Genomic DNA, 14508 nt, shown 5'->3' with positions numbered 1-14508 from the left:
AGCCCCTTTCCTTGAGGATTTCATAGCATTTTAAATAAATGACTGTGTGCTTATTTGGCCTCATCGTTAGATGATTTGCACGGCCATATTGTGGTATATTAAACAAGGAGTATGTCCTACCCTCAAGTTCATGTTCTTAAGTGATTCTGTGTCTTCCTAATAACTTTTGAACACCACGTGCCATATGTAATTGGATGTAACAACCAGACATAAGAATTTCCCATTATTCTGGCTTGTCTGTTTATTCTGATGGACAGGTAGGGGATGGAAGAGGGCTGGCAGCTTAAAAAAACAAAAAACCAAACAGGCATCCAGGTACTGAAGTATCAAGCAATCCCTTTTTCCAAAATCAAAATATGTACATTGTGTAGATTAAAGACTGGTTTCTGGTGTAAATGAAGAAAAGAACTAGGGGTTCCTTAAAATTCTCTGAAATACCTTCAGAGGGGTCTTTCTCAACTTGTACCTACAGTTGTGTAATAGAAGCTAATGGCTGTCAATTCCTATCTCTGTGTTAATAACACTCATTTTCTTCCCTTCTCTCTCTTCCTGGTGTGTAGCTACTTGGTTGCTTTTCTCCCTCTCTCCTACCCACACCTTCCTGGCTGAACTCTGCTGATTTCATGTCAGTGTACAAGTTGCTGCTTAATGGGAACATACATATTGCTTGATTTGGCTCTTCACTATTACAATACTCTTTTCTTAGTTATAGATATCCTAGGTGACTTTAGGTCACCAAAGTCATGCCTTCATCAGGTCCCCTGTCTTAAATGTTAGGTTGTACTGAGTCCAGTAGGTCCCTGACCTAGCTCAGCTTGTTACTTGACCGCTTCTCTATTTCTCCCACAGTTCTGTGCATTCCTTGGCTCCTGGCTGGTCCCCTTTGCCTACCTCACTGTACTGGATCTGTCTAAGTCCCTCTCGGCAGCATTGCTCACCGCTGCCCTCCTCACCTTTGGTAAGTTGTCTTAGCCATGCCATGGCTTTTGGGAAATGGACTGCCACTTGCCACTCTGTAAATGTAGCTGAAAATCAGTACGTTCAAGGGTCCTATCTGTGGGTCCAGTTCAATTAATTTTAGGATTGGGTAAAATGTACTACAAAGCTCATTCACTACTTGTATATCAATAGTTATATATATAACAAGCCTTTATATTTTTGGAGGGGGGAATCGGTATGAGTAATCCCAAGGAATAGATTTACCTCCACGTTATTCACAATTGAGTTTGGAATGGGTAATAAGATAGATTTGTGAGTATGTTTGTTTTTGAATTTTTTTTTTTTTTTTTGAGACGGAGTCTTGCTCTGTCACCCAGGCTGGAGTGCAGTGGCCGGATCTCAGCTCACTGCAAGCTCCGCCTCCCGGGTTTACACCATTCTCCTGCCTCAGCCTCCCGAGTAGCTGGGATTACAGGCGCCCGCCACCTCGCCCGGCTAGTTTTTTCGTATTTTTTAGTAGAGACGGGGTTTCACCGTGTTAGCCAGGATGGTCTCGATCTCCTGACCTCGTGATCTGCCCGTCTCGGCCTCCCAAAGTGCTGGGATTACAGGCTTGAGCCACCGCGCCCAGCCGTATGTTTGTTTTTGAAGGAAGCTTATAATTCTAATTTTGCTTCTCTTAAGTTAATATTAGTTTGCATTCCTAAACTAGTTTCAACTAAATGTAAAGGTAAATGCAGAAATAGCTGGGTGGCAAGAGATAGCAAAATGGGAACTTGGATAATAATCCTCATGTGGATAAATGAGAGTTCGTCGTAGAAGTTGATCCTGTTGCTAGCTTTGTTCCTATGAAAGTGAATTCATGACCTTGGGGAGCTTAACATTTAAAGAAATCTAGACCAATTTAAATGGGGTACTTTATGGGTTTGCTTTGACAGATATGTTGCTTTGTTTTGACAGATAGATTGCAAGATTATTGGCTTTCTCTATAGACGACTGGTGGCTTTTTCCTTGTATCTTGAATTTCCATCTTCAGTTATTCATTCATTTAGTCATTTATGCACTTTTCATTCAATAGTAATTTCTCAAGCACCTACCCTGCTCCCGGCCACTTTTCTCGGTCTCAGAGGGTACACCAATGAGGCACTCTGGTCTCATTGAGTTTACCCCATCATGGGCAGACAGTAAATAAACAAGTAAATGAATAAGTCTGTCATGTGATGTCCTAAGCCACAAGTGCAAGGTAGAAAATAAAGCAGGGTAAGGGATGGAATAATGGAGATCGTACTATTTTAGACAGGGTAGTCAGGAAAGAGCTTCTGAGAGGGGAGCTTTGAGCAGAGACCTGAGTGAGACAAAGGATCAAGCCCTGCAGAGATCTGAGGGAAGAGCATTCAGGCAGAGGGAAGTGCATGTACTGTAGTTCCGGTGCAGAGCTCTGTGGGTTCAAATCACAGTAAGAAGGCTGGCATGGCGAGGACAGAGTGAGTGAGGCAGAGGGTGCTGGGAGATGAGGTTGGATGGGTAGGGAGACCACACAGACTCTGGCAGTTGTCATGAGAACTTTTTACTTTGAGTGAGATTGGAAGACATTGGAGGGTTTAAGCAGGAGCATGACATAATCAGATTTAAGGATTTAAGTTAAAAAAGAAGATCATTCTGCCATCTGTCTGGAGAATCAACCACCAAGAGAGACTTCATGTAAAATGATAAGATTCTATCATAGGTGTAGATAGTTTGTGGTTACATGAGCAGTGGCAGGACTCCCTTTTTGATGGTGGAAATGAGGAAGAGAACTCGTCTCAGGGCTGGTCTGAGTGAGTGAATGACATGATCTTCTCTTGGGTTGAGGGCCTAGAGGCAGTGTGAGATACTGCTTCTTGTCATTGGGCTTTGATGTCTCCCAGAGCTGTGGCCTTCCACCTCCCCGATGACTCAGTGTTGATGTTGACTCTAGTCCTGACTGTACAAGTGCTTACACTCAATTAACTGGCAAGAGGGACTGTTTCCTACTGCTGGGGTGTTTGGTTTTCAGGTGGCCCTTCTCTTACCTCGCCTTTTCACCAGGGAGCTCATGTTTTTCAGACACGGGATGCCTCACTCTGTCCCAGTACATCCTCCTTGACCCCATCCTGATGTTCTTCATCATGGCTGCCATGCTGAGCATGGTCAAGTACAACTCCTGCGCCAACAGGTCAGAAACTCTATCCCCGGGAGGGGAGGGTCGGAAGCTGTGGCAGCTCCAGAACTTCTGTAATGGCCAGGGCCAGGGCGGATGCCCAGAGACTTGTCTTGAAGCTGAGCTTGAGGCAAGCATACGTTTTGTTTGTTTGTTTTTTTAACTTAGATTGTCCATTTTAGATCATAAAAATAGATTTTAAGAAGTTTTCTACAGATGATTTTATTTTTGCCATATTCAAGACTGAGAAAATGTCAGTTGTCTTTTTCAAGCGTATTTTTATCATGTTTACAATGGAGTACAATTGGGTAGGGGTTTTGGGATGTTACGGAGGGATCCTAATGCTTTCCCCACCCGCCTCTCGTAACCAGTGCTGGTTAGGAGATGCCAGGACAGGCCTGTCCTTCACATACTCTGTCCTAGAAGGGAGGGCACCAGGGTAGACACTGCCTGGAAACTCTCTCCCTGCCCTCAGTGGTTGCATCCAGTTCTGACCTAATGATGGGAATAGCGTATATAAAGGTTGGTTTGAATGGCCCATACCAGCCAAGAGGATCCTTCCAGGTCCTGGTCAGTTCTAAAGCTGACCTGGACGGTCCAGTCTACTTCCAGAATAGTCTTTTCCAGATCATCCTTCTACTTCTGAGAAAGTAGAATAAGTCATTCATTCTATTCAAACCAAAAGAGTTGGCCCCTCCTAGGCTTTTCTGGACGTTAACTTGGCACAGCCAGGCTCATTAAGCTCCATTGTGCTAATCAAACCCGATCAGTGACTCTCAGCCCACTCTGGCTTTGGGTGTTCTGGTTATGCCACATCCACTTCCTTCTACCATTTCTTGAGTATACATACTGTGTGCCAGGTACTATGCTAGGAGCTGGGTGTACAGAGCTCTGTTGGGCTTGGCTGTTAAGGAATATTCGCTCTGGCAGAGAAGGCAGCCAGAGAGCCAGAGAATCACAGTGTAGAGTACTAGGTGCTATACAAACAGCAAAATGGTCAGGAGCACTAACTTTGACCCAACTGCCTGGGTTAAAACTGTGCCCCACTGCCTGCTAGCTGTATTACTCCACCTCTTTGTCTCTTGATTTCCTCCTGTGCAAAAAGAGGACCTAGTGACATACGATCTGCTGTGGGCTATAGTGACGGCTAGAAGAATTAATGTATGTGTTATACTTGGAATGGTGCCTGACACATAGTAAGCACTCAGTAAATGCTGCCTTCGACAGGGGCAGAGGTGACACAAAGGAGAGGGCTGCCTGAGTCCAGGAGCACCTAAGGATTCTCCTTTCACTCCTGCGTGACCGGTCACTCGTGAAGAAGGAGCCCCCGCTTACCCTGAGCCCTGTACTTAGCCAGGAGCACTATGGACACTCTCCCCAGAAAAATACCCTGCGCGCTCAGACTGGTTTGCCTGCCGTTCCAGAGCTTTCACAGACCGCCTCCTCCCTGGAGCCACGCCATGGTCCCTTGAGGCTAAGAGCCCCCAAGACAGGGCACAGCACAGCCTCTCCAAGTCTGAGAACTGCCCTGTGCCCTGCTGCGCTTGCGTTTTCCTTTGGTTCCAGCTGCCAAATTGAACTCTGTCTTGTTGATTTTCAGGCCCTTCTCTGCCCCCTGGTGGTTCTGGCTCAGCCTGACTGGTGTTAGTCTTGCTGGTGCTTTAGGGGTCAAGTTTGTTGGCCTCTTTATCATCCTTCAAGTGGGGCTGAACACCATTGCAGACCTTTGGCACCTGTTCGGAGACCTCAGTCTTTCATTGGTGAGCACCCAAGCGTTTGCCGTGGAAATGTTTTTGCTCCCTGATGTTGCTGAGTAGGGCCAGTGGCCTTCTCTGTCTCTGCTGCAGGCGGCAGAGTGGCTGTGTTCTGGGTCCCAGGTGGGCTGGACGCCCAACCCTCCGCAGACAGCAGGGCATCAAGGAGTGGGCCTGGCTGAGGATTGGATAGGGTGCAAGGGAGAGGATGGATTAACATTCTTGGAAGTCTCCTTTTGCATTTGTTTTGTAATGTCTGCCTTTTTTTTTTTCTCTCTTTTTGAGATGGAGTTTTGCTCTGTTACCCAGACTGGAGTGCAGTGGCTGATCTCGGCTCACTGCAACCTCCGCCTCCTGGGCTCAAGTGATTCTCTTGCCTCAGCCTCCCAAGTAGCTGGGATTACAGGCACATGCCACCATGCCCAGCTAATTTTTGTAGTTTTAGTAGAGATGGGGTTCTACTGTGTTGGCCAGGTTGTTCTCAAACTCCTGACCTCAAGGGATCCACCCGCCTCGGCCTCCCAAAGTGCGGGGATTACACGCGTGAGCCACCAAGCCTGGTCTGAACTCACAATTTTCATTTCCTGACCCACAGCCTCCATATTTGGAGGCCAGTAAGGGCCTTTATGGTTTATTATTTATTAAGGGCTGATTCTGTGCCAGGCACTATGTGAAATGCTTTACCTCCATTATCTCATTTACCCCTCATAATAGTCCTATGAGGTGGGGAGTTATTACCCTGATTTTCAAATGAAGAAATGAACACCTACAGAGGTAATGACTTCCCCAAGGCCATGGGGAGTGAGAGGTGTATCTAGGAGTCACACCCAGGTTAGGTTGGCCCCAGGCCATCACTCTGCTGTGGTGCTGCTCCATCACCTCCGAACCAACTCCTAACAAGTTTATTCACTTATTCATTCATTCATTCAGACAATATGTGAAGACCATCCACTGTGTGTGAGGCGCTGGAATACACAGATGAATACAATATAGTCCCCATCCTCTGGGGTCAATGGAGAGAGAGAAATAAGGAAGCAGGCAGTTACAGTCAGCCGGGCGTGCTGGGAGAGCACAGAAAAGGGCACTAGGCCAGTCCCAGGCAATCCAGGAAGGCCTCTGGGAGGAAGCTGGGAAGATAAGGAGCCATTAGCCATGTGATGGGTTGGGCTGGGACAGCAGAGGAAGCACTGGGAAAGTACAAGGAGGTCAGTGTCCCTGGAACATGGAGGAGACTGGTGAGCAGCTATGTTGCAGATGCAGGCAGTGCCTTGTCCTTGGCACAGTGACAGGCTAGGGTCTTGGGTGTAGAGCCTGGAGAAGTAGCAGAGGGCTGGCCCATGTTTATCTTGTGTAGTGCTTGGGTGGTGGGTGTTATAGAAAGGCTTAGGGTTTCCACATATTCTCCTCTCCTCTTGGCCATTTTTTATGATTATGACTTACACATTAAAATCTATATATAATGCATGCATAGTGCATAAGGAATAATGAGGTCTCACGTGCCTGGCACCCCCCGCTGGCCTCTGTTTGCAGGTGACTGTGGGAAAACACCTGACTGCTCGTGTCCTGTGCCTCATAGTGCTGCCCCTGGCTCTCTACACAGCCACCTTTGCTGTTCACTTCATGGTGCTGAGTAAAAGGTACGGACAGAGCCTTTGCAGCGTCTTGCTTCTGGTTTTCCTTTTGCCCTTAAGCCTGTGAAGGGGCTGGGTGATGTTCTGGGTCTGTGGTTAAAATGATAGGAGAGGGACCCAGGGGCTTTTTCCTGTTTCTTTCCCGCTATATTCTATCCTTTTGGTATGCTAAGGGCTCAGAAAGGCAGCACCCTAACCTGAAGGAAGAAGCTATTTTCCTTATAGCCAAATTGTCCCTTATCTCTAAACAGAGTCCCCTGTACTTAGCAGGGATGGGCAACAATAAGATGCGCAGTAGGAGTGAGGGTAACAATAGCAATAACACCAGCAGCAACAGCTCCCACTTCATGAGTAGCTACTGAGAATTAGGAACTGTGTTCTGCATTTTGTGTACATTATCTCATTTAATCACAATCACTTGCGACTTCTCTGGGTTTCTTTAAATCTCTAGTTTATAAATGAGGAACTAAGGCTAAACAGGGTTATCTTGCCCAAGGTCACACAGCTAGTAAGTGGCTGAGTTGGGATTTGGACCCCAATTTCTCCAACTCCATCACCCACCTCTGTCCCATGATCTGATTCTAATTCCCTTAAACTAACGGAGCAGAGCTCTTCCCAGCGCTCCTGGGAAATCACATTTTCACTCCTTTAACTTGGCTCTGTTCTGCTCTTTCTCTTCCCACAGTGGCCCTGGTGACGGTTTCTTCAGTTCTGCCTTCCAGGCCCGGCTTTCAGGGAACAACCTGCACAATGCTTCCATCCCTGAACGTGAGTGTCTCTGGGCCTTTACAAAGGTAGATGGCAGAGGGGCTTCCTGGGAGTTGAATTGGAAAAGACGAATGTGATGGCTTGGGTTATTTTAGCCTGTGATGGCACGGTGGGAGAGAGACCCAGTTAGATCTAGTAAAAATACTCGAGAGTGAATCAGGACAGAGGAGAGGAAGACATCCTGAGCAGCGAGCTCTGTAACCCTAAAGAATGACTTCTCCTTTGTGGCTCTCCAAGCCAGCTCTGAGGGAAGGTCACTCAGAGAGAATCTGGTAACAGCACCAGGCCCTTCAGAGCCAGTTGTCAGTTTCCCGCACCGCTTTCTGAGTGTCGCGTCCATTCGCCTACGACAGATGGTAGTGGAGTGTGTACTCACCCTCCAGAGATGGAGCCTGGTGTAGGGGAGCTCCACACGGTGTGACTGGAGGCGTTAAGTACCTAAAGAGGGAGCACAGCTCTGGGGATTCACAGGCGTGAAGGAGCACGGCTGCTGGGTGGTTGAGGGCATCAGAGGCACATGATGTGGGTTGCCTTGGAGTCAGGCCCTGGAAGGATGTGTGGCTTTCAACAGATAGAGGAGAGGGCATCTCAGACAGGAGGGATGACATGATCAAAGCCGAGGACAGAGTAAAACTCAAGGCACAGGTTATATGCAGAAAACTACTGGAAGATAAATGTGAAAAGTTAGGTTGGGCCCAGACTATGAGGGTTTGAGGTGTCTGGATGAAGTATTTGACTTCCTTAAACAGGCCGTGGAGACCTAGTGGAGGTCTTTGAGCAGCCAGGAGGCCCGGAAGGCTGTGCTGTAGGGAGATGACATGGGTGGGAGAGTCGAGGCTGGCTGGGGAGGGGACAGGATTGCAGGCAGGAGAAGCCCTCTGGGAAACTATTGCAGGGACCTGAGCTGGACATGGTGGGGCAGTCACAGGGTAAGGCAGATGGGCGTATGTAAGGGAGATCTGGACATAGCAAGGGAGGAAGAAAGATGTCACTAAGGACTTGAGTGCAGGTGATTGCTTCCTGGAGGCAGAGACTACGTCTTACTCATTTTAGTCTTTCCAGGGCTTTGCACAGTGCCTAAAATACAGCAGACTCTCCCAGGCTGGGAAGAATGAGAAATAGGGAAGCAGGAGAAGAAGTTGGGTTGGAAGAGCAGATACTGAATTCCACACTAGAGGGCTTGACAATGAGCTGCTTGGGGAAATTGGTGCCATGGGGCCAGTGGGCTTTGGGGCTGATGCTTTCAAAGGAGGAATCAGCCAAGTAAAAGGGTAATTGATGCTGTAGCAGTAGCTGTGATTTGTAAGGAAACTGTAGAAAGAGGAAAAGAAGAGGGCTGAGGTCAGATCACTGGGGAATGCAAGCAGAGGAGGAATTAGGAGAGGAGGCTGCGGAGGGTCAGCCCTCGAGGGAGCGTGTGGTCGAGAAGCGGGAACAGAGAGCATTTCAAGAAATAAAGGTGGTCAGCCGTGTGTAGGGCTGCTGAGGTTGGCCTGCCTGAGAACTCAGAAGAACACAACTGTGGAGTTTAGCAAATTCCTGCTCATTATTTAAAGGCCTAGCTCAGCTGTCATCTCTTCGATCGAGTCGTCCTCTCTTTACTCCCCGGGAGAGAATTTGTCCTGTTCCGAGTTCCCACCACTCCCACTGTGTGACACATCGTCATGCCTTTGTGGGGCACTTGCCCACCGTCCTGTACTTGTCAGTGTGTGAAGCCTTGTAGACAGGGCTCTTCCAGGGCCACAGGCAGGCCTCCTCCACCTTTGGATCCACTGTGTAATCAATACATTCTTCTAGTCCACTGAATGAACCAAGAAAAACAGGAGCGGGTCATTCCAGCGGATTGGAAGAGGGGCAATATTAAGGAAAAGAGGCTTCTCAATAACTCAGGACCTATAGGAGGAGGGGATGCTCTTGGGAAGTGGTTTTCTGTGTTTTTTGTTTTTTATTTTTTATTCTTTATTTATTTATTTATTTATTTTGAGACAGAGTCTGGCTCTGTCGCCCGGGCTGGAGTGCAGTGGCCGGATCTCAGCTCACTGCAAGCTCCGCCTCCCGGGTTTACGCCATTCTCCTGCCTCAGCCTCCCGAGTAGCTGGGATTACAGGCGCCCGCCACCTCGCCCGGCTAGTTTTTTGTATTTTTTTTTAGTAGAGACGGGGTTTCACCGTGTTAGCCAGGATGGTCTCGATCTCCTGACCTCGTGATCCGCCCGTCTCGGCCTCCCAAAGTGCTAGGATTACAGGCTTGAGCCACCACGCCCGGCCTGTTTTTTGTTTTTTAATTCAGAGTAAAACAAAACACCATTGAACCATATGGTACTAGATTCAAAAGGCACAAAAGAATATAGAGTGAAAAAAACGGTTTGTCAAAATGTTGTATCTTGGAGAATGTTCCAGGCAAAGACAGAAAATGCTTCTTCCTTCTTTATTCCATTGAATCCATGTAGAGACCTTGAGAAGGACAAGTTGTTTTTCATCTTTTGCTGTTACACATGGTGCTTTGATAATGACAGTGTTAACACCAGCTGCTTCTGAAGTCCTCAGGAGGGAGGGGAGTAAGTGGGCCCTGTGGTGAACTCTGTCTTGAGTCGGCTCCGTGGGAGTGAGAAGGCAGCTGGGCTTCAGTCCGGGGCCCAGGGGAGTCTCGCAGAGGGTTAGTGAGCCCTGTGGCTTCCGAGGCTCCTCGCAGGCAGGGGCAGCCTCTAGCACTGTGGCAGCTCACCCCTCTGCTGTCTCTCTTCCTCCCAGACCTGGCCTATGGCTCTGTGATTACTGTGAAGAACCTCCGAATGGCCATTGGCTATCTGCACTCCCACAGGCACCTCTACCCCGAGGGCATTGGTGCCCGTCAGCAGCAGGTCAGTGAACCTTTTGTGCACTTGTGTGGCAGCAATGCTGTTCACCATAACAGTTCACTCTCTTGCCTCCTGTCCTTTGCTTATCCCATTCCTCCTGCTTGAAACATTCTTCCTAGCCCTGCACCCTTCTCTTTCTTCTGGCTAACCCCAGGCATCAGCATAGGTGATCTTCAGTGACCACCGTGTCCCACCTCTCTGTGGTAGTGGGTGGGGTGCCCCTCTGATGAGAGGCTTGATGGCACCTTCCACATGCCTACGTGGTAAACCTTCTCATATTGAACTGCGCAGGCTTACTTCCTGCCGTCTCTTTGGTACTTGATTGCTCCTGGAAGGCTCAGTTGCCTAGCACAGTGCCTGCAATGGGATGGGTGATGAGTAAAGTGTGGTAGTTATGAACACAGACCTGGGAACCAGACTAGGTGATCTGGGTGTGAAGCCTGCTTTCATATAGAGTGTCACTTTGGACAAATTCATCTTCTTGTGCTTCAGTATCCTCTTCTCTTTTTTTTGAGACAGAGTTTCGCTCTGTCACCCAGGCTGGAGTGCGGTGGCGCGACCTCGGCTCACTGCAAACTCCGCCTCCCGGGTTCACGCCATTCTTCTGCCTCAGCCTCCTGAGTAGCTGGGACTACAGGCGCCCGCCACCATGCCCGGCTAATTTTTTTGTATTTTTAGTAGAGATGGGGTTTCACCGTATTAGCCAGGGTGATCTTGATCTCCTGACCTTGTGATCTGCCTGCCTTGGCCTCCCAAAGTACTGGGATTACAGGCGTGAGCCACCGCACCCGGCCTGTATCCTCTTCTTTAAGTTGGGGAAAATAAGTAGTACCTCTCTCCATCATAGGGCAGTTGTGAGGATTAAATGAGATAACAATGTGAAGTGCTTATGAGAGATTAGCCATGTGAGTATCATCTGAATGAGTGAACAACGCTGTGAAGGAGTGTTCGTGTGGCTGCAGTGTATGGTGCCTGAGAGGGAGAAGCAGGATGCTGAAGAGGTTGGTGGAGCCATCCTGGGGAGAGGCCTGTGTTATAGTAGATTTGACTTTGCTCTGTAGACATTAGGGAGGCAATAAAAATTATTATGATTATGATTAGATCTCTAGTTTAGAAAGGTAACTTCAGTGGGAATGTGATAGCTCACAAGGAACCAGTTTGGAGGCAATAATTATGACAAAGGACAGTGAACAGAGGCAAAAAGCATGGAATCTTTACAAAAATTTGTACTTCGCAAAAAGTTGTGCCTCTCCAAATGCTTTGTTTTTATTTCCCTTTTAGTTGCTAGAAAGTGACCCAGGGTGTAGTAGTTCGATTTCACGCTGCTGATAAAGACATACCTGAGACTGGGCAATTTACAAAAAAGAGGTCTAATTGGACTTACAGTTCCACGTGGCTAGGGAGGCCTCACAACCCTGGTGGAAGGCAAGGAGGAGCAAGTCACATCTTATGTGGATGGCGGCAGCCAAAGAGAGAGCTTGTGCAGAGAAAATCCTGTTTTTAAAACCATCAGATCTCTGGCCAGGTGCAGTGGCTTATGCCTGTAATCACAGCACTTTGGGAGGCTGAGGTGGGCAGATCACATTAGGTCAGGAGTTTGAGACCAGCCTGGCCAATATGGTGAAACCCCATCTCTCCTGAAAATACAAAAAAATTACCCGGGCTTGGTGGCACCCGCCAGTAATGCCAGCTACTCAGGAGACTGAGGCAGGAGAATCACTTGAACCGGGCAGGTGGAGGTTGCAGTGATCTGAGATTGCACCACTGCATTCTAGCCCAGGTGAAAGAGTGAGACTGTGTCTCAAAAAAATAAAAAAAATAAAACCATCAGATCTCATGAGATCCATTCACTACCACGAGAACAGCACAGAAAAGACCCGGCCTCATGATTCAGTCATCTCCCACCGGGTCCCTCCCACAACACGTGGGAATTATGGGAGCTACAAGATGAAAATTGGGTGGGGACATAGAGCCAAACCATATTACAGGGTATTGGGTTTTAGTGTCAGTTTCTTATCCTTAATTCTCCATTCATGTCTGACCCAGTGGTTTTCAGCCCTGGCTGCACTTAGAATCAACGGAGAGATTTTTAAAAATTCTGATGCCTAGGCTCCACTGCAGAGATGATGATTTCATTGATCTAGGATGAGGCCCATGCATTATGCATTTTTGGTTTGGTTTTAAGCTGTCCAGATGATTCTAAGTCATGTACCCCCAGGGCAGAGACAACTAGCTGTACTGTGTTCTCATGTGGTGATAAATTGCTGCAGGTGTCATGTAGAAGACACTACAGTTACAGACGTGGTGACCAGAACATCTACACTGTGCAAAGGGAGAGAAAGGCCAAACTCCGAAAGGCTCTGTTAAGCTAGTGTTACGTACTTAGAGCCCATGTGTGGAGGTGTGAGACGTGATGGTGGTATAGGGAAAGTGCATAGGACCAAGGGACAAAAGTGTCTGTCTTTGTCATTGACCAGATCACTTAGCCTTTCAGTCTGTTTCCTCATCTGTAAATTGAGGGGATTGGACTAAATAATTACCTCCAGTGGCCCTTCCTGCCCTGCAGTTTAATGTCTTGTTAACAGGTCTAGATCTCTATTTTAGAATGTTTTTAAAGCATAGCATTTATAAAATTGGAAAATATAGAAAAGTATGAAAAAGAAAACAAAAACGACATGTAATCCCAGAAGATTAAGTGTTTATCTAAATGTTTTAACGTACAACATTCTGCTATAATTGGATACCTGTGGTCTTAGGAAATCTCATGGTATAAAAATCTCCATTGTCAAAACAAACATTTCAATGGGAAAAGGGGCCATGGACTGTACTCATGATAAAGAAATAATTTTTCTTACAGGAATTTTAATCGTAATTGCTGTTGTAAAACAGACACACAAAGACTGCTCTGCTACCACACATCTACACATTGTAAAACAGACACTCAAACACTACTCTCCTACCACACATCTACACAGAGTACACACATGAGCATCATAGAACCTTAACTTCCTTGAGCAAATCCAGGCTGGATGGACGATATCGAACTTTTTCTCAGGAATGTAGAATTCATTTTAATTTCTTTATGAGCACCAAAACTTTTTAGCTTCTTGTGTATCCTTAATACCATTATCCCTAAGTTTTTTTTTTTTTTTTTTTTTCCCTGAGGAATGAAGCAAATACCACTCAAAAGAAGCAGCCATAATGCAGGCAAAATAATTTTTCCCCTCAATGCTAATTCTGAATCTCGTTGTAAGTACAGTCATGCATCGGGGGGATACCGTCTGAGAAATAGGTCATTAGGTGATTTGATCGTTAGGTCAACATCCTAGTATGTACTTACACAAACCTAGGTGGTACAGCCTACCACACACTTAAGCTACGTGGTATAGCTAATTGCTCCTAGACTACAAACCTGTATAGCATGTTACTGTACTGAACACTGCAGGCAGTTGGAACACAGTGGAACACAATGGTAAGTATTTGTATTAACTTAAACATATCTAAACATGGAAATGGTGTAGTAAAAATATGGTATTATAATCTTATGGGACAACCATCATATATGCAGTTGGTTGTTGACCAAAATGTCTTTATGTGGCATATGACTATAAATTGGTCATATTTTGTCCAGTTGGGGTTATAAAAACTCATTTGTAAGAGTTCTCTACTTGTTTACATAATTGGCATAATTGGATGTATCTAGTCTCTATCCTGGGAGCATTTATTTAGCTGCCCTGGTTTGAATTCTGTCTCCCCAACTCATGAGCTGTGTGACCTTGAGCAAATTACTTAACGTCAGTTTCCTTGTAAGTAATGTGGGGATAACCGTACTACGGCATAGAGCTGTAATGATGGTTAAATGAGAGAAGACTTGCCCAGGCAGGAGCGGTGGCTCACGCCTGTAGTCCCAGCACTGTGGGAGGCCAAGGTGGGCAGATCTTGTACAAGGTCAGGAGATCGAGGCCATCCTGGCTAACACGGCAAAACCCCATCTCTACTAAAAAAAAAAAAAAAAAAAAAAAAAAATCAGCCCAGCGCAGTGCCTCGTGCCTGTAATCCCAGCACTTTGGGAGGCCAAGGCGGGCAGATCACAAGGTCAGGAGATCGAGACCATCCTGGCTAACACGGTGAAACCCCGTCTCTACTAAAAGTACAAAAAATTAGCCAGGCGTGGTGGCAGGCGCCTGTAGTCCCAGCTACTCAGGAGGCTGAGGCAGGAGAATGACATGAACCCAGGAGGCAGAGCTTGCAGTGAGCCAAGATTGTGCCACTGTACTCCAGCCTGGGCAACAGGGCGAGACTCCATCTCAAAAAAAAAAAAAAAGACTTGCCCAATGCTTAGAACAGTGCCTGGTAATAAATGGTAGCCATTTTCAGCAT

The 14508-nt window shown here is 47.0% G+C and overlaps 1 protein-coding gene across 14 annotated transcripts in view; it reads left to right on the top strand.

Moving 5' to 3' along the window:
* Positions 1 to 14508, top strand: part of POMT2 (protein O-mannosyltransferase 2) — a 46095-nt gene that overhangs the window by 16269 nt on the left and 15318 nt on the right. For 12 of the 14 annotated variants that reach the window (XR_012416037.1, XR_012416033.1, XR_010588576.2 and 9 more), the window contains 6 exons: positions 850 to 958; positions 3025 to 3133; positions 4719 to 4878; positions 6403 to 6509; positions 7189 to 7271; positions 10022 to 10131. Coding sequence is in view for 8 of the 14 variants with exons in the window: in XM_073997953.1 (XP_073854054.1) it covers positions 850 to 958; positions 3025 to 3133; positions 4719 to 4878; positions 6403 to 6509; positions 7189 to 7271; positions 10022 to 10131 (678 nt within the window). In the remaining 6 variants the exon portion in view is untranslated. The remainder of the gene's footprint in view (positions 1 to 849; positions 959 to 3024; positions 3134 to 4718; positions 4879 to 6402; positions 6510 to 7188; positions 7272 to 10021; positions 10132 to 14508) is intronic. The other 2 variants (XM_073997956.1, XM_073997955.1) reach the window with 1 other exon arrangement.

This window comes from Macaca fascicularis, chromosome 7 (genome assembly GCF_037993035.2).
Source record: "Macaca fascicularis isolate 582-1 chromosome 7, T2T-MFA8v1.1".
Classification (NCBI taxonomy): Eukaryota; Metazoa; Chordata; class Mammalia; order Primates; family Cercopithecidae; genus Macaca; species Macaca fascicularis.
The sequence above is the reverse complement of the archived record's forward strand: the minus strand, read 5'-3'. Positions and strand labels throughout refer to the sequence as shown.